The 21,251-nt window shown below is 26.6% G+C and overlaps 1 protein-coding gene across 1 annotated transcript; it reads right to left on the reverse strand.

The window, feature by feature from the left end:
• Positions 1 to 2,273: 2,273 nt before the first annotated feature.
• Positions 2,274 to 12,090, reverse strand: LOC111035033 (histone deacetylase 6). Its single transcript, XM_022316520.1, has 18 exons — positions 11,797 to 12,090; positions 11,116 to 11,241; positions 9,137 to 9,267; positions 8,889 to 9,072; positions 8,699 to 8,796; positions 8,463 to 8,636; positions 8,205 to 8,397; positions 8,084 to 8,143; positions 7,933 to 8,022; positions 7,765 to 7,871; positions 7,466 to 7,677; positions 7,316 to 7,397; positions 5,204 to 5,291; positions 4,955 to 5,137; positions 4,704 to 4,861; positions 4,439 to 4,634; positions 4,248 to 4,377; positions 2,274 to 2,933 (listed from the first exon to the last, which is right to left on the reverse strand). The coding sequence occupies exons 1-18, from the start codon at positions 11,797 to 11,799 to the stop codon at positions 2,629 to 2,631; spliced, it is 2,520 nt and encodes an 839-aa protein (XP_022172212.1). The 5' UTR covers positions 11,800 to 12,090; the 3' UTR covers positions 2,274 to 2,628.
• Positions 12,091 to 21,251: the final 9,161 nt, after the last annotated feature.

Here is a 21,251-nt window from a genome sequence, read left to right on the forward strand (position 1 = left end):
CATGTAGAGAAGTTTTTTCACATTATGGTAGTTAAAATAGTAAAAAATAATCGTAGGGAAGATATGTTAGAGTACAATAATTATACTTTTTATGTTGTATATAAAACGAATAGTACGGAGAACGGACATAATTCGTTGGCGAAGTACCTACACGGGCTACACGAAGAAAATTGACGAGTGGTGAAAATGAAAGTTCACACATCAATCACGATGAGAAAAACTTATATATTCTTAAATTACAAAAAACATAATATTTATAATTACATACAAAGACAAAAAACCTGTAAGTATCAAAACAGTGAATTATAAAAATATGCAAGTTAACTTTTTTTAAACAAAACCTTATTATTTCCAATAATTACAGTTCCTAAGATAAAATCCTATCAATGCAACACAAATTTATTTTTTTTTTTTTAAATTTATACTTATGTATTTTTAAATGACTTTAATAGACTAACTTTTTTATAATATTTATTTAATTCTGGTGCACTGTACGGTGTAGGTAATTAATAATTACTAATTATTATGTAAGTGAAATAACCATTCAAAATCTATAAACAGAATATTCTGTGTCTTTAACATCTCATATATCAATATATAATACTATCAAAACTTCTTCGGTTATTCTTTTAATAGTACTCTTAGTACTTGAGATGGTGCAAATTACATATCTTTATTTTGACGTAAATTACAAACGCTATTTATTAATGTTGGTGCAAATTACACTTGTTCTAAATATTTAGGGTAAATTTTGGTGCAAATTAACTACACCCTATTTTAGAAGATATCTTCTGGTCTGTGTCTTTTTTATTTTAGATACTATTTAATTATGGTCAAAGACATAGCTTGGGGGGGGGGGCTTGGGTATTTAACCCCCCTGACATTTTGCTCCTAATAAATGTATTATTACGAAAACTAAATAATTTAGTTTAATTTATACTTAACCCTGCTCCCCACCATTTCATAAATATGGCTCTGGCACTGGTTATGGTAAGGTTTTGCATCGTCAAATAGTAGAACAGCACAGTGTTATGACCGGTAGTTGACGTTAGACGTTAAACTGTACATCACTACCTTAAAATAGTCCAGAATCCAGGACTCAGTCCTCAGAAGTTTTTGGAATTTATATTTGAAAGAAATTAGTACGTGATATGGTGCATATCAGGAGTTGACAAGTAAATTACTATAAATAGTAATAATTCTCATTCTGTGGTAAATAGCATACGACAATTTAGCCTATAACCTGGGTAAACGTTTTAATGAAAAAAAATGTTATTATCTAATAGCCAATAGGTTTATGTCTATACTGGTAAGAACAGAAATCGTCCTATGTAGATCCTAATTACAAAACTATTTATAAAAATTGCAGGAAAGAAAATGTATATTAAATATTGTATTGTGTAATACTAATATCATTATTTTAAAATTTATATAAATAATTTACACGGTTTTTATGCACTCAAAAGTAGTAGTACAAATTGTAAAAATATAAAAATATATAAAAAACATCCATACAGTTAAATCGTTTATTAGATACTTACAAATAAATTTGGTATAAAAATAATTTAAAATACATTTAACAGTGTAATTAGGTACTCAGTAGAAAACATAATAATTGTAGTGAAATTACAAGATAATGAACAAGTTCAACTCCTGATATTAATGATTAAGTTGATATTAGTGTACCAAAAAACAATATGTTTACAGTTATTCTTCATATTATTTCACAATATTATGATTATAGACTAAAATGTATTATTGGAATTTTCTACTCTACAAAATAATATTTTACACCTGTATTAGGTTCAGAAATTTAGGTCTATGGTTTAATTATCACTTCAATATGCAATTAATACTAAAATTTGTCTAAATATGCAAAATTATGCCAACAAATGTTTTATCATTCATTTGAAGCTATAACGATTCGTAAAGATTATTAACAAATATCCAAAAATGTACAATAGCATAAAATTCCATATTTTAAAAATAGTGACAATAATAAAATATTTTTATTTTAATATTATTTTTAAAAATAACTAGGTACATAATTGTTTTGAACTTTTAACGTAAACAAAAATAATTTGATCAAAATTGATTGTTAGTTTCAACAGCTATAAAATATTATCATCAATAATGTGAATATGTATAGATAAGGGATATTTTTTTTTACTTTTTTAATTTCAAAAATTTAGATTTAGAATTTATAGAATTTTCAAAAAAAAAAAAATGTTCAGAATTTATGGTTACATCTTATACAAATAATCAAATTATTATATCAGTGTGTTTCTTTTGTATTTGTAAGACAAAAAAAATTTGTATTCTTTCTTCTTAAAATGTTTGAATTGTTACAATGTATTATAAGTGAGTAGTTTTGTATTCAATAGTATTCTTTTAATCGCTTAGAAATGTTTAATAGTAGTAATTAGAAACTAATGTTTTATTCAATAGTGAAATCAGTAAGCATATTGAAAATTAAACAACATATGTGAGAAATAATACAATACTAGTAAATAATATACATAAACAATATATATAAATACTTATAACCCATGACACTTAAATTAGAAAAATTATCTTTAGTATTACAAGTAAATTAATCAACAATATAGCTATAACTATTGAAAACATTTAATCATTAACACTAAATGAGTGTTTACTTGTTCTTTCGTAATTGAAATGCTTAAAACACGACCAAAAATTTTTTTGTACGTTAACCACTCTTTTTATTGTCTTCTGAGCGTTTTTACAAATAGGAAATTCTAGGTCTAAAGGTGGTAGAGGATCTCCTAGTAAAGCTTTTGTGCACATGGTCATACAATATGAAACTGCATCTATATTGTAACCTCCTTCTAAGGCAAGTATGACTTTACCATTGGCTAAAGATGACAGTAAATGTGTGAGATGTCCATAACACTCGGGCGTCACTTTACAACCTGGAAAAAATGTACAGACATAAATAATTATGTGTTTAATTTTAGGCATAAGTACATTTAATGGAATATTATTTATCTATTTATTTATTTATTTAATCCAATCAATGTCAATAGTCAATAAGAAAAAAGTAGAAATACAAATACTGAGCACTGTCTTGCTTTGAAGGAGCTCGTTTTTCTATTAAAGAGCGCAATTTATACATTTTTTGCAATTCTATAATACTTGAAAATTTAATTAAGTTTTTTAGTTATACTTATTTGATATAGTGTATTTTATCAAAATAATGACTCCATAAAAAGTCTCAGGCCTTGCAGAATTATTGGATTTGCCTAACTAAATCTACTTCAGTTTTATGTGTGTGACAATGACATTAATGTATATAATCAAACTAAAATGTTATACCGGTGAATCTTATGTAATTTTAACGATTATGGATTGATGTATGGGATTTCAAAACAACTAAAGACTTTACTTTTAATAGGACATTTTTTTAAAACAAATTCAAAATTTGTGAATACACTGTTGTACCAACAGCAAAATCAACTTTATTTTTTCTAACGGTAACAACTATATTTTTTAATGGATTTTGGTTAAGCTTTTTTTCTGAAAATGTTGATTGTTAAATCATCAACTTTGGTGCACTAGTTTATTAACCATTATTACCTTAACCACATATTTAAAATACAAATTTTTGCTATTGTAAGAAAAGTAACTGTGATGAAAAATATATAAACTAATTAATGAATTACAATAAAAATACTTATTTTTATGGTTGTATGTTAAAATAAAAATAATTAATTATGTTTGCCAATAATTGTATAGGCATTTATCCTAAAACTTTTTTTAGGAGTGTCTTATTAGATGACCGAATTTAGTGTATGCAAAGATAGTTGAAAGAAAAAATATTTAGCTCTTATAAATTATTTTAATTTAATGTAGTAATGCATTTACTAAACTTCAGAAGATCATAGTTAATAAACTAGTGAACCCAAGTTGATGATTTGACTATCTGACTGTCAAAATTTTCAGAAAAAAAACTTTATCAGAATCCATTAAAAGTATAGTTGTTACCATTTGCGAAATAAAGTAGATTTTGCTGTTGGTGCAACTTTGTGTCCAAATATTTTGAAATTGTTATAAAAAAATGTTCTGTTAACAAGAGACACGTCATTTTTGTTTTTTCTAATTCACATATCATCGACCGTTCGACCCGTTATCATTAAAATACCCTAAGTACAATGACATAAGATACACACAGTATAATATATAATTATAAATACAAAATTCAAACAATAAAAATATGATTTATTAACCTCCAAGTGGATCTCCTACAGCAGCGTCAAATCCAGCTGACACCAAGACGAGCTCAGGACAAAATTCATAGGCTACTGGTAAAATTATATTATGCATAACTGAAATGTACTCAGCATCACCCATGCCATTCTGAAAAATAAATAATAAATAATAATTTATTAACTAACTTTTCAATTAGAAAAATGCTTACTTTATTCCATGGGATATTAATGGTATATCCTTCTCCACTCCCTGAACCTGTCACCTTATGTGAGCCTTCTTCAGAGCATGGGAAGAATTTTGCGTTCTGGTAACGATGTATTGATATATACAACACTCTAGGATCTGAATTAAATGCTCTCATTGTGCCATTACCAAAATGTATGTCCCAGTCCAAAATCAAAATTCTAATTAAACATCCAAATATAGTGATAAGTAAATAATACGACTAAAATGCAATATTTTTATTGATTTACCTCTTGAGACCATACTTATTTAAAGCATAGCTTGCAGCAATAGCAACAGAGTTAAAGATACAGAATCCACAAGCTATATCAAGTTCTGCATGATGACCGGGAGGACGAATTACAGCCACCCCTGATGCACTTTCATTATTCATTACAGAATCAACAACCTGTAATTAAAACCATTTGATTTGGTTAATTTTTCATTACTAATACAACATATTTTGTAATAAGTAATAACAATAACTGATTTGTGTTAATACTTGCAACAAACACCCAGACGCCAGCGTCGAGACTTTGTACGTATCTGCAGTCAAATACACAGAATCATAACATTTTTCTTTTTCGCTCAATTCTGATAGCGACAATGTGTGTAAATTTGACATTTCATCTACATGTTCTCTAGAATGAGCAAGGAGTAATTCACTTTCTTCAGCTTCCCTTGACTAAATCAAATCATATACAATAAAATTACATTCAACCCTTAAAAATAATAATAAATATGCTCATACTGGTAAAATTAAAAGCCGATGTGTCAATTGAAACTCATTGTACATATTTAAAATTGCACTTATTCTCCCTGGGCATTCTGGATGTCCACTAAAACAATAAAATAAAATAAAATAATCACAATAAGTACTAAAAACTTGCAGTCATTAGATTTGTATATTTGAATAATTTGTTGTTAATAAACTTGTTACATTTACATAAGCTAAATATATACATATCTTATTAGTTTAAAACAGAATGAATGCTTGAAATTTGTTTATAAATTAACAAGTAATGTGTGATACTGTATAACACTACAAATACGTTTTGTGAAACATTAGAACTAGTTTATATTATAAAAATAACTGTCAAAAATGAAGATGCGGATGTTTTTTTTCTGTGTCATCAACATTTGGAGTAGTAAAAATGTCCTGATATCCAATATCAGCATTTTTTCTGATGAGGAAATGAATCTAGTCAATACTTCATCAAGGTCAAAATAAAAAATTTCCAGTAGTTTTGGAACACGTCAGGAAAAACAAAAAACATTTTTTTTTAAAATTGTTATGGTTAAGCAAAATCAATTTTTGAAAAAATGCATATTATTTTTTTGTGTAACTCAAAAACTATTAACCATCATAGACACTTGCTATTTTCATCAAATATTTTTATAGGAATCACACATGGTTTTTGAAATATTTTTCTTAAGCTATTTATAACATTGAGAAATTGTTTTCATAAAAAGCTTGAAAATTGAATGCAAGGGTTCTCATAATATGCTTTAATATTAGTTCAAAAATAATTAAAGATACATACAATGCACACATATTTATTAAATATAATACATTTAATTTGACAAAATTTATCAAAATCTATTTACAAATTATTTTTCAGTTAGTAATTCATAAGTTTTTATTTTCATAGCTAATATTGGAAATTTTAATACAAGATTCCCTCGCATGTTTTTCTAATTTCAACAACAACAAAAAAACCGGGAGAAAATTAAATTTTTTATGATATTTGAATTTTAGCCATAAATTAAAACAACTCCCATTTAGAAAATGTCTGAGCACTTATTGTTTTCTCTCTCTAGCCCTTGCACGACATAGGCAATAATCAATTACTACAACATTTTTTTACACGTTTTTCAATAATATTTTTCAAGGTAGATATATATCGATTTGTCTAAATGTTGTCTCAAATCAATTTAAAAATCATTCAAATTTGCAAAAAAAAAATGTTTATATTGAAAGTCGAATACAGAGTCAAATAATAATAAAATATAAAACTGGTATGTCATACTCCCAAAAATATTCTCCTTTATAACTTTTGGAAAAAATAATTTACCTAATATATAACCTAACTACTCAAAAATCATAACAAACGATATTAGGTATCTTTGTTATGCGTGGTGGGTCTGAGAGAAAACAAATAACCGTACAAACTTAAAACTTTCACTAAATATTTATACTATCATTTGTCATGCATTGTATGATTAATACATTCTAAATTATTTTGACTCTTTTTGAGATATTTATAGCCGTGAGAAAATTTTCAAACTTTTTTATTTATTTTCAGATAGAAAATCATAAAAAATTGTCTTTTCATAGCTAACATTAAAATTATTAGAAGATTCCCCAAAAATATATTTACATTTCACAAAAAAAATACTATTTTGACTCTTTGTTTCCATGAGAAATTATTATAATTTTGTAAATTATTGTTTAGTAAAAAATTCAGTTTTAATTTTTATTCCTAATTTAAAAAATGTTAATGGAAGATTCCCATAAAGTTTTTCTACCTTTTTTTAAAAAAATAGTTCACTTGAAAGTTATGTTATATAGAGCAATGAGTTATGTTTGATTTTTCTTTTTTTTTCTTTTATTATTTATACATGTGTGCTAGAATGACACTTCTAAGCTGAGAATCGTTTTTTCTTATACAATGATTTATCATTGAGTTCAAATATAACACATCGATTACAATGATCACTCAACAACTACTGTACAGCAGAACAGTACTCACTTGTCAGCAAAATCATTGTATAATACTATTAGTTTTATTATTTTATGTTAGTTGCATTTTATGATACATTTTAACTAGGTAAGCTATACTAGATAAGCAACAAGTTATACCTTTCACTGCTCTCATGTTTTTGGTCCATAATCAGATCAAACGAAACACAAACTTTATTATTTATGTTTAATAACTGAGTCTCTATAAATATAAATTTTTTAATTTAAATATTGGATGAAAATATTGAACACACTTATATTTATCCTCACCAGAAATTAAATGTTGAAGAACTGAAAATTCATCTATTTTTGAGATATCTTGAGTAGGATAACAGTCAGAAGTTGGAAACACACTCAATGGTTCCTCATCGTATGAATACATAGATACTGCCTTGAACGAATTACTTAACAAAAAGTCAACTTGAAAACATTTCCAATACTTCTGATGTGCAAAAATTACATTCCGTATTGTTTGCATTATACTAAAATTAAAATAATAATTAAAAAGGTGTTATTTAAAAAAAATTTTTTTTTATGTTATCTCAAAACAAAATATTTAAAAACTTTACCTAGCACATGGATTGCTAGTCATATCGAGCAATGGACATGGATCTCCGAGTAGTGATTTTAATGTTAATGCTGCACCTTCCGCTAATGATTTCAAACAATATCCCCCCTTAAAATATCTATGTTAGTACACATATTTTTGAATTGCTTAAAATAAGAGTAAGATATACCTCAAGTAAGACAGCAACTCTACCACAGGCAAAACCCATAAGAGAATGAACTAAATGAGCATAGCATGCAGGTGTAACTTCCATTTCTCCCTAAATATAGAAAATGATATAATTAAGTGTTTAACATAGATTATGATATTAATATAATTACCTCTGGACATCCTAGAGCAGCATCATATCCAGATGAAATTAATATAAGATCTGGTTGAAACTAAAATGAGGAGTATTATAATCAGACATACAAGAACAAAAAAAAAATCAATGTAACTTACTTCTGAAGCGACTGGTAATAGAATTTGATGAAAAATGGCGAGGTAATCAGTGTCTCGCATGCCAGTAGCATTAAGTGGTACATTTATATTAAACCCTTGGCCATCACCATTACCAGTATAGTCCCAATCACTTTCACGCAAATTGGGCCAAAACTGTCCATGTTCATAACGATGAATAGAAAAATACAATACTCTGTCAAAATTAAAACATTTCAGTCGAAATAAAAATTTAAATAGCAATAAAAATTTTAATCCTACCTTGGATCATCATAAAACATTTGTTGTGTGGCTTGTCCATGATGAACATCCCAATCTACAATTAAAATTTTAGAAACCGAATAGTGGCGAAGAACATATTCTGCAGTTATAGCTATATTGTTGAAAAAACAATAACCACAAAATTCTGATTTCATAGCATGATGTCCAGGAGGTCTTAAAAACAAATCAGACTTTTAACAACTTACAAAAAATAAATATAATTAAATAATTTTTACCTGATAAAAGCCATTCCATTTTGTATTTTGTTTTCACAAATTGCTTTAACAAGTTCTATTGAACTACCTGTAGCTAAGAGAGACTGCTTATACGTTGACTAAAATATAAACATAATTAATTACATGATTCATATTTCTAAAAAAATAAAATAAAATATCACAAAATATTGTTATTTTGAAGTTAGCTTACCGGGTGAAAGTAAATTGCATCAAATTTAGAGGACAACGTTTGTAAAAGATCAACTGATTGTGTATCATCAGTAGATTTCAATATGTCTATTATGCTTTGTGAATGTTTCATTAATAACTCGTCATTAGTAGCATTCCGGCATTGTATTTTAATACATCTTTCAATCAATCCTAGCTCATTACATCTGTTGAAGTTTTAAAACATTGCATATAAAACGGTTTTTACAAATATTCGACAGTTGAGATTACCTTTTGATGATTGATTCATATCGTTGAGGATTTTCTGGATAATTAACATCCCAAGCACACAAATGGTTAGCAAACTGATCATCATAGATGATCCCAGTACTTTTAATTGACTTGTCAATAAAACTTCTGGCCTGTAGAAAAAAAAATGGTTTATTATTTACTTTAGGTAGGTTACCTATTTATTATAAATAAACATTGTAAATAATACATTTAAATATTGTAAATGGTTGAGTGAGAAGAATTTATCTCAAATTAGAATTTTTCAGTATAATGTTAATGAATAATAATAATAATAATAATAATAAAATAATTACTTAGTAAAACTATTGTTTTTTTTAAGCACAGATATTTGTACTAAACCACTTCAAGAATAATATGGAATTATTGTTTAAAAAAATAAATATAAAAATAATTTATAAAATTATGTCTAACAAAAGCTTAACAGCAATAATGAATATTCTTACAAATACGTATTATATAGTAACAATTTATCAGAAATCCATACAAAATCAACATTCTTTTAATGATTCAAAAAATATTTTTTATACAATAAACAGAATTCTTGATCAAATTGATTTTTAACAAACATTTGAAACTAATATTTACTCCTTGCATAAGTAAGTGAATAAATAAATAGTAATAAATAAAAAACAAATCATTATTATAGTTAACATTAGTCATTAAAACTGAACATAGTTTTAGAAAAAATTGTTTAATATAAATAAACATATTTCTTGAACCATTTCAACTTATTTTGAAAATTCTATTTCAATTCATAAAATTTCAATAGTTGTTTTTAAATTATTGGGTGTATTTCTATATTAAATTATATTTTATATTTCTTTAGATATTTTAATGTTTTAAATATAAATGTACTGTTATTAAAAAGAAACATTTTTTACTTGTATGAACTTAAATCAATATTTATATTTTAGTAAAATGTTTTTAAAATTAAAATCATTGACACTAAAGATTTCTCCAGTAATTATTTAGTGTAATAAAAACATTTAAAACTACATTGACTACTTCTATTGATTGTATTTAACTGATTTTAAGCCACCAATTATCAACTAAATTGTTATGCAATCAGTTAACAAAATCATAGGAGTGCCCAGGCACAGCCTGTGATTTTTCATGGGCCAAAAGGCGCTATGCCTCAATGGTATTACTCATATATTTGTCATAAATATACCTAAATTACTAAGTTCAATTTTAAATAGTCTTTTTAAAGCGAATTTGAAAAAATTGATATTTCATTATGTGCATTGTGCACTCTGTAGTTTAATATTGTGTATATATAAAGCAGGGCTTCAAAGCGTTATCTTATTTATACAATTATAACAGAAAAAATTTCAAAAAATAAAATTTAGAAGTGTTGTATTTATTAAGTTATTGACTAGAGGGCCAATGATAAAATATGGCCACTCCCTGAGCCGAGTCTGCACACCCTTATGAACACAATACCAACACTTACAGTTGTATACTTTTCAAAACTACATAATTAAATATCAAAATAACTGCCAACATTAATTTAATATTTAAAAGCATCTGATAATTTATGTATAGTGATACATTGATCACTTTAGTATTTAAAAATGATAATTGATGACAATTGTCAACTATGAAAAATTATTATTTTACAATCAATAATATTCCTTTTTTTTTGTTTTTAAAAAATAGTTTCTATTCTGTAAAGCAGATTTACTAATATTTTTTGCGGGAAGTTTTTAATACATGAAGGTTTAAAAAATTGTGTGAACATGCTCATGGTTTATCAAAAGAATGTAAAGACAATAATAAAAAATACGTTTTTCATTTGTAAGCTAAATGGAGTTTGCCAGATGCGGCCTGCGGGTCACCATAGCCCTAATGTACTTGATTGTATTACGCATTGAAGTGAATATGGTTACAATTATATACCTAATATATATATTAATATTAGGTTTACTTTGAATCTTAAAAGTACTAGGACAACTCACATTTTTAAAATCATCTTGCACATGGTCATACATTTGACGACCTTTCATATTATTTGTTTCCAGAAATTCCTTTTTTCTTGCAGCTATTAAAGCACTTGTTGTGGGTTTTATTTTAATTTGATTTTCCTGGAATAAATGTAAAAATAATAAATAATAATAATAATAATAATAATAATAATAATAATAATAATAATAAATTCAATTCTTATGCCGGGTTACAAAAATTATTGATTAATTAATGATTCACCAAAATGTAATGCACCAATCTTGGGTCACTACTCACTAAATTATGTTTAGTGGACATAAGCTCACTATTGATTCGTTATATGTTTATAGAACTCAGCATCTCAGCATTAGAAATGTGCCTAACCTAACCTATCATCTAGAAATTGCAACGTTTATAAATTGTAATTCTTATACTAGCATACATCTGTAAATATACTGTGATAAGTTGTATACTAAAAAACTAAACTTTAAAAATATTTTTTTGAATTTGCAATTTATGTTAAGAGAGTCACAGAGATGAAAATTTACAAGACCTCAAGAGACATACAACATAGACCATAGTAACAAGTAATACCGAGTACCAACCAGGTGGACGTTGATAGGTAACAGCTACATATATTTTAGTGAGGTTGTGCATTTGAGAATCACCTATACTAACCCTAACAGCACCCTTACCATTAGTTAAGTCAGCCGAGAGTCAACACACGGTATAATGTCATTTGGTGATTCCGAGGAAATGATGAGACAGTAATAATTATACTGTAGTTAAAAACGTTCAATATAATTCACACAAACATGGTGCCTCAAGAATAAAATCGTCAAAAAAATAAAGAAAAAAACCAATCACATTTAAACTAAAAAATAAAAAGTGTTATAATTTAAACGCGACGACGCGATGTAATTATCACATACTCGAGCAGAGCAGACTAATCCCGAAAAATGAGTGCTCTACTGCTCTGCTTATCACCAACGATAGGCCGCGAAATTAATGGAAACAGGCAACAGGGTAGCCGATAACGGTCGAGATTCAGTGGTTCCAAAACGTACAAACAGTTATTGTTTCCGAGCAATTTGGCGGTAAAGCGTATATTTTTTATATGATTTTGATTATTTTGAAGCCCAAGCCCTATGGTAATGCTATAAATCAATAAATTAGGTACATGACACGAACTATGATAACCTTACACGTACATTTTAAACTAACTGCAGTGGTATGTAAACACGTCGAAAATATNATCTACATAATAATTGTATTGTACATACTACATTAGGGATCCCATACGTCCCGTATTTAACGGGATTGTCCCGTATTTGAATGAAGCGTCCCGGTGTCCCGGCAAAAGTTCAAAAATAACACTTTTGTCCCGTATTTTGGACAACCCGTCCCGTATGTACCTTATTTTAAAATTATATCAAAAATTAAATTTTTTCTCATAATTTAGTATTTTAAAATTTAAAATATTAACAACATATGATAATATCTAAATCAGATGATAATTATCTGATTATAATGATAACAAATTTTTTTGTTGGTTTTGTGGTTACACTGATTAGTGATTACTGATATTATATCGGCTATCAAATCGGCTGTCGGCACATTTAAAATACAAGTAGACTACTTAAAAGAATGTTTAATTGGAAGACAAGAAGGTAATTTTATCACATCAAAAGAAAAAACTCTGCTTAATAACTTAAGAGATGAAGGATTAATTACTGAAATACAATTTAGGAACTACAAAAATATATTTTATTCGACATGTTTAGAATATATTGATCAATGGGTGAGACCTACTTTAAACCAGTTTGACGGTATATCTTGGATAACATTGAAAAATATTCAAGAACACTTTAATTGGGATAATATGATAAAAAGTATTACCTTAATAAAGTCTATTGTACCTGACCGTCCTGACCTCAATTTAGATGAAGCAAAATTGTTTGATGAGATGACTTTATTGAAGAACAATTTAATGTACTACACTCCACCAACAAATAAGAAATTAGAATCCATGTGGGTGGATATTTTCAAAATAGAATCAGTTGGTGAAAATGTAGTCTTTCCAAACTTAAAAAAAATTGTGGAATTCTTTATGTGCATCCCAGGAACAAATGCAAGCGTTGAACGGGTATTTTCACATATGAACTGTTTGTGGACTGATGAGAAAAATAGACTAAATACAAAAACAGTAAAAGCTATGATAACAGTTAAACTATTTTTCCATGAAAACTGTGCTGAGTTTCATCATATACTCTCAGGAAATGAGAAACTACAAAAAGAAATTCATTCTAGTCAAAAATATGAAAAATAATGTATATTAATAAGTAAAACAAAAAACTACCTAAATGTTCCTACATTTCTTAAATTTTTGTTTATATAGTTATTAAATTTTTAATTTTTTTGTTATAAATTTGTTATAGAAAAGTTATATTTTTTGTTTATAATTTATTATAAATGTATCATGGGAAAGTCACCCTATTATAATGTTTAATTAATATATGCAGATAATAAATAATGCATAATAATAAGTAAAACTAAAATTACTAAAATGTATAAATGTTCCTACATTATTTAAATTTTGTTTAAATTGTTATTCAATTGTTGAATATTTTTGTTATAAATATATCATAGGAAAGTCACCTAATTATTTGTTTTTAATCTTCGTTATAATATACCTACTAAATAGGTATGATATAAAATGTCCCGTATTTAATAAAAATAAATCTGGGATCCCTACCCAAGCCCTATGGTAATGCTATAAATCAATAAATTAGGTACATGACACGAACTATGATAACCTTACACGTACATTTTAAACTAACTGCAGTGGTATGTAAACACGTCGAAAATATACGGGAAACAGAATTTTTAATTTTTTAAACATTTATACTGATATTAAACGTATAATATACGTCAACAGACAAACTAAGCCTACGTTTATTACACGTACATATTTATTTTAAAAATAGTTTAATTTGAATAAATTTTTGGATCAAAAGACGGATATTCCACGAATATTCTACGTTCATTAGACATTAACCTTATTTAGTTTATACGTGTATTGATCGTATAACCTACGTGTACATAATATTACATACAAGCAAAATATCATGTATATCTTTCGTAAAAAATTAGCATACATGTCAAATATTCAACGCGTTTATTCAATATTTATCGTGTTGGTATAATAATTGTTATAGATATAAATATTTCCTACGTATATTTTTGATATAAAATTAGTAGATAGGTATAGTCGTATAGATACATTTGTACTTACCAAGCTTATTTTGTTTCCATCAAATTATGTACCTATTATAATTTATAAATAAGTTTATTATATTATCAATAGAGGTACCTAATCATCATCTAAGTATCTAACCAATTTCATATTTTCATATGAACGTTCAAGTCATATACTTACATATATTATAGGTACCTACACATTATACAGTAGTATTAATATTATGATTGTGTATGATATACATTACAGTCTTACAGATATATGTATATTAATTATTAATATATAAAAACTTACTATATTACTACTTCTATATTATATTGTATCAAAATTGAAAACTTTTATTAAAGTATAAGAAAATAAAATATTTTTTCACTTTCTTCTTGGTGCTTGTTTTAACTAGTAGCTGATGTGGTTTTTTATGACTGTAGACCGTCAGAGATTCTTCAGGAAACAAATGTTTGATACTACTATACTAGGTATCTATAAAAAGTTATACATCAATACAAAACTAATATTGTAACTACTATTTTTTTTATAAATAGTTTGAATAGTAAGCATAAAAATATAAATACATTTTACAAATGCTTTGCAAAGAATGGTTTAACTTTCAATTTGATTTAATTATCTAATAAATAATTTTGGTACTTTGATACTTGAAATTTCTATCATATGTTTATTTTATCATTTTCTATACTAGATAAAATTTCAAATGATTTTGATTCATTTTGAGCAGTTTATAGACATTTTCAATTTTCAATTGTTGTAGTTTTCTTTTCTTTAAATGTCAATAAATGATATTTGTTGCATCAAAAAGCTTTAAAACTTAATAAGGGTTTTGATATATTGTTACATTAGCAGGTGAAAAATATTAAAAATACATAACCACCATTTTTTTAATAAGTGCTTAGACTTCAAGTTTTGACAAAATGGAATAAAATTGAGATTTTACAAATAATTTAATAGTTAAAAATGTTTAAAACGTTTAACTTTTATAGCTAAGGATTAAAATTTAAAACAGGGTTCCACTGAAGTATAAGGAGTATACTTAGTTCATTCTGTGACCAAAAAATCTAAAAAATATATTAACACATTTTTCTTGTATAGTATTTTTAAATTCAAATTTTGACGAAATTGAACAAAAAATAACAAAAAAAAAAGATTTTAGTTATATTGTTGCTATTTAAAAATATTATTGTTTGTACTAGAAACCTTTTAAGTATATTGTTATATACAAATATGATAATTTATGAATAATATTAATTTGACTGACCAGCAACAGTAGAAATAATAACGATATATAATAGGTATTATGTAGGTACATAATTTAAAATATCCTAGGCCGGCAAACCATATTTGCTATACAAATATAAAAGGTTATTGTAATACTTCCTAATCCAATATTAACTATGAAGGACAGAAAAATTTTATATCGGTACCCTATTACCTTCCCTAGGTATGTTTCAGTGAATAATGATTTATAGTAGGACAAAGTTAATTTCATTATGTTTTGACATATTTATAATGAATCAAGACGGTTACCTAATATAACTATTACCTCAGACTATTATTTTGTATATGATCTGTGCTAATATTACCTATTTAACTATTAACTATGATTATTAATACAATTAAAATTTACAAGTTAACATTAAAGTTTGAATTGAAAAATTGTCATCACTGCATCAGTTTCATTATAATGTTCTAATTCGATCACAATACAGAAAACTCCATAATTTGTTATCATAACTAAAAAGGTACTAATAATCAGGCTTATTATCTAACTATTTAGTTAAATGGTAAACTATATTTGGAATAATTTAATCTAAAATGTACTTACATATTAATACAAGTAGCTACTTGAGTAGCTTAGATGCTTAGTAGGTATAAACAATTAATAATACCTACATTTTGATATAAGATAAAAGTTTGAATTCAAAATGGTCAATATTGTAGAGCAATAACTAATAATACTTAAGTATGTATAGGTACTTGAAATTTAATCTAATGTTGATTTAAATAAAATAAAATATTTGAGACTATCTTTTGTAATGTCAAGGTACCTATACATTATATATTTTTTTTTTACTAAAATTTAGGAATATTATAATATTTAAGCTAATAGTTAAATGTAACATAGGTAATTCAATTTACCTGTCGTACATATGTAAGGAAGTATGTTACTTAATTTGTTTTTAGATTTCATATCAGGAACCTAAGCTACGAGAAAATACCATTCCCTCATTTTTTTCTGGACCACACAAACTGCCAATTTTACCTAATACTAGAACAATTTATTTGATAATTTTAATCGGAACTTGACATGACAAGGATTTAAAATGATGGATTTTAGGTAGCCATAAATAATAATAAAAATATTCAAAATACATACATATTAATAATATATGAATTTATTTTTATTATTTGGATTATTTTACAGACGGGGGAATAAGATGGGTAGAATTACACATAAATCCTAATGACTTTTTGTCGTTACAAACAGTTCAAGGACTACCTATAGAGTTACTTTACATTCTACAATAAATTGACCTTTCAATGTACTTTTAAGAAAAATGTAATTTTAACTATGTTATAACTGGGAAAATGTAGGTCCTGTCTTTAGAAGTATACATTAGCCTAACCACTTTATCCGATCTGCTCCAAAACTATACAAATAATTAGCAAGTAATAGCAAGTGGGTTTTAAAAATGAACGCTTCATTTTTATATTTTATATGATTATTTTTTAATCGACGATATTATATGAAACCTACTCGGTTGCACGTCGCATGAACTTGTCGAACGTAGGTACGCCGAAGGGAAAAGGGAAATCCGGGGCTGACAAGACGACGGACGGCACCCACTGGACATTTGTCACCGATAATGAAATTTATATAGTGTTGGTCGAATACTCGACTATTTATAATACTCCGCATTTGTTGAGTACTCAACTAGACTCGAAATAATAGAAACTCGGCTCGTAATAAAATCAATATTCGTCCAACACTAGACTATAACTGGTCTAGGTTTGAGCGCGGGGACAGCGGATATGCGAGCCTCGAACAATTATGCTTATGTCGTTTATGAGCATGTAAAAAAGTTTCACAGCTCGTTTTCAATTTAAAAATCAATGTATTAACTAGGATAATATACTTAACTTTTAGTTTGATAGTTATAGGTCTATATTAGGTCAATTCATTCTAATATTAAAGCTAACATGCAAACTTGCTAACTAACTTGGTTCTGCTGAACGAAAATTTGGAAAATACGGAGACCACGCTAATTGCATCAGCTCATAGAAGTAAATGGCAATATTTTTATCAATAACGACTACAGACTTAATTTATATCATGTATTTATGTACCTTCATAGGTACACCTAGGTACAACCGTACAACTAATGTAGACGTAGACCATCGCACGTTCGTATGACATCAATTCATAAGTAGCCGACTATTGTTGGTAGTACATTTTTAAAAAATAAAATGTTTGAAATATTATTTTGCAAATTGTCACATAAAATTAGGTAAAAAATAATGAGTATGCATCATTAAATGTACTTCTGTAAGGCATATATAAAACTTCTACAGTCATATGTAGGTATTCTATATACCTACCGTACATAATATTGGTACCTAAATGGTAGGGATAATATACCTAAATAACAATATTTATTACGTATTACGTGCAAACTGCATCGGTGGGCTATGGTTATTACTTATTATAATAAAATGTATACTGCTGTACGGTATCACGTACCTATAAATAATATGTTTGTTTGAAGTACATAACCACGAGGAGCAAATTTAACAGGAGAAAAAAAAATGTACCTTAAAATATTAAACTTTTATAGTTTTATCAATAAATAAAAAAGCCGAAAATGCAATAATTATTCCTGAATATGAACCAAAGATTTGTATTTTATCTTTTAGTTACCAACCGAATTTACAATAAGTCTGTAGTCTTTATAATATTAGTTTTATAATTTGATTTTATTTAACATATTTAAATAGTTATAAACTTATAGCTTATAGATAATATCAATACTAATCAAAATAAAACATCGTACCGTAAAGTTAGGCACATTACACTACATCGTCATATAGGTATCATTTATTGTATTATTATGCATAAAATATGTACTCACGGTATTAATACTGGTATATGCGCCATACGTGATATAGGGAGGGGAAAGTGTGGAACCGCTCCAAACAAGGAAATGACCAAGTAGGTCCGTCCCGGCGAGTGATATTTCCTTAACGGATTAAAGAAAACATAATAAGTGTAAAAAATACAAATTGAATTCGACTTGTTCCATATTCGCGTTATTTTATAATGATACATAATAATAATATACTAAAACACTTGTTTATTATTGTATATATTTTTTATTATATTAAGGTAATAACAATATTTTATACATGATTTTATATTAGTTATTAATAATAATAACTTATTAAGTTTATTAAAATATTATTATTCACTGTTGTATAAAAAATATTCATAATATATAGTAGTTTTAAAATAACTACTACTGCAGCAATTGACACCTATACAAACGAGAATTATTTAGTTTTTATTTAATATGTATAAATACTGCTGCAGAAAACCATTACACCCACCTGCGTCCTGCACTCCTGCTTAGTGCTTACAATAATGCATTATAATAAATTGATGTTTATTGTGTATAATGTAAATAAAACAATACCTTATATAGTCCATAGATGTGTATTTAAAGTTAATACAGTAGACTCTAGATAGTTATTAGTGGGGGTAATTATCATTTTTTTTCTATTTACTATACTTTTTATACTTGACTTTTAAAAAATTTGTTCATATTATTATATTTTATAAAATGATACAAATAAACAATTATGTACAAGCGAAATTATTGCAGACGCAGTACTCGGGAAAGCTTACAGTCTGATCAAATCGGAAGAGCTTAGAATTAACTCGTCTACCTACATAAGCTATGAGCAATATAGATCACCTCTTCAAAAAATATAATAGTATGTATAATATATAATATTATACCTAGCCACCTAGGGCCTAGGCGGTCCGGCAGTAATTGTAGTATATTTTATCTTAAAAAGTTTTTTACAAGCCTGCTAATTTATGCTTCCGTATTCTAGTACTGTCGGTACCTACCTACTTATAAATATATAATGTGATTTTATTTACAATTATACATGGTATCTACAACTGTTTTACAATCATTTACAACCACCCAATAATGGACGATATACGTTAGCATTTTGTATTACACAAATTTTGTCTTTACGACATTACAACAACATGCGAGAGCAATTCATATAATCGTTTTTATATTAACCTTTTCCCATTTTTTAATTTGAAATATTAAAATATTTTATATGTACAGTTAAAAATCGTTACTAGCTGTTTCATCCACACTATAGTTTTGATGACCTTACTTCGTGAAAATTATAATATATGTCTGGGACATGCGAACGTCAAGTCTATCTGTCGAGATTGATATCAATACTTCGATAGTTACATTTAAGTTCACAAGACCAAAACTAATACACTACCAAGTATAAACATTATACATATTATATATTTATATGCAACACTGTAACAGACTCACAATGTTATAAAATTTAAATTTGGATAAACTAAATGTGTAAGGACTGTTGCCTGTTTCTGTACTCGTAATGTGGGAAGTCACTCATTTTTGCACACCTATTCCGTAGGAAAAAGTTTAACAATATTATTTTTTTTCTTCTAATTTTGGTTTTGTAAATGCTGATCGTCTTATTTATAATGTCTTAAACTTCGTAGAATGTGGTGTGACTATTATAGAATAGTTATTGAATTTTAGATTCTTAGGGGAACGATGAATGTATTGCCGTATTGGTTTCACATTGATGTGTGTTTATTTTTATATCGCTCTTATAGGTGCAGCCTCAACTTTAAATGAGCTTTCTGGTAGAAAATAAGATTTATTTGGGAGTATTTTGATAGTCAAAAATAAAAGATCTCAATATTTTTTAAAATCGAGAAAACCGGTAGTTCAAAAACTCTAGGTTTTTCTCAATTTCCCAAGAATATTTATGCACTTTTTGGTATTTTGTTGCAATTCTAATGATGTAAAATTAATAACTGTAAGTCTGCAGATACTTGAAGTTTTCACCAAATAGTTATCGTAGACCAAATTTGTTTAGACATTTTTTAAGACCGTTTTATAAGTTTAAAATCTAACAACATTAAAAATTAAAAATTTTTGTTATTTATTGTTGTAATAATTATAATATTCTACTATTAAATTAGAGTTTTCATTTTCCCACCCATAATACATTTTCAAAATATTGAGACTAGTTCTAAGCTATTTATGCCACATGCGTATTCACATAAGTATTTCACTAAAGTTTTAAGTTAATAACAAAAACATATGATACAATATCATAACATTCACGATGTTTTAGCAAAACATTGTTCAACACTACTGTCTACTAATAGAAAAATAAATACTAATAGTATATAAGAAATAGAGCCATAGACCATCTCGGCTTATAATTATTTTTCGTATACAATTGTATAATTAATCATCGAATTCAAATTTAAAACATCCATAAATCTATTACCGCAGTGATCTGCTTAATGACGAAAAAGGTACACTGTAAAGTCGATATAGTATTTATAGTATGTACTTTACTACTATATATACATCAGAGTGACTTTTCCGGTTTTTTTTTTGTAGAACATGTAGGTTATAGTCTATAACCTATATATAGGTATGTAATTTAAACTTTCAAATATGAAATTGTTTTTATTCAGTACTAAAGTAACTATAGTAATAGTTAGTAAGTATAGCATCATATCGATGATAAACCTATATGTGTTAAACTACTATATTAGGTACATCTTTAAAATTTATC

Source organism: Myzus persicae, unplaced genomic scaffold (genome assembly GCF_001856785.1).
Source record: "Myzus persicae strain clone G006 unplaced genomic scaffold, MPER_G0061.0, whole genome shotgun sequence".
NCBI classification, from domain to species: domain Eukaryota; kingdom Metazoa; phylum Arthropoda; class Insecta; order Hemiptera; family Aphididae; genus Myzus; species Myzus persicae.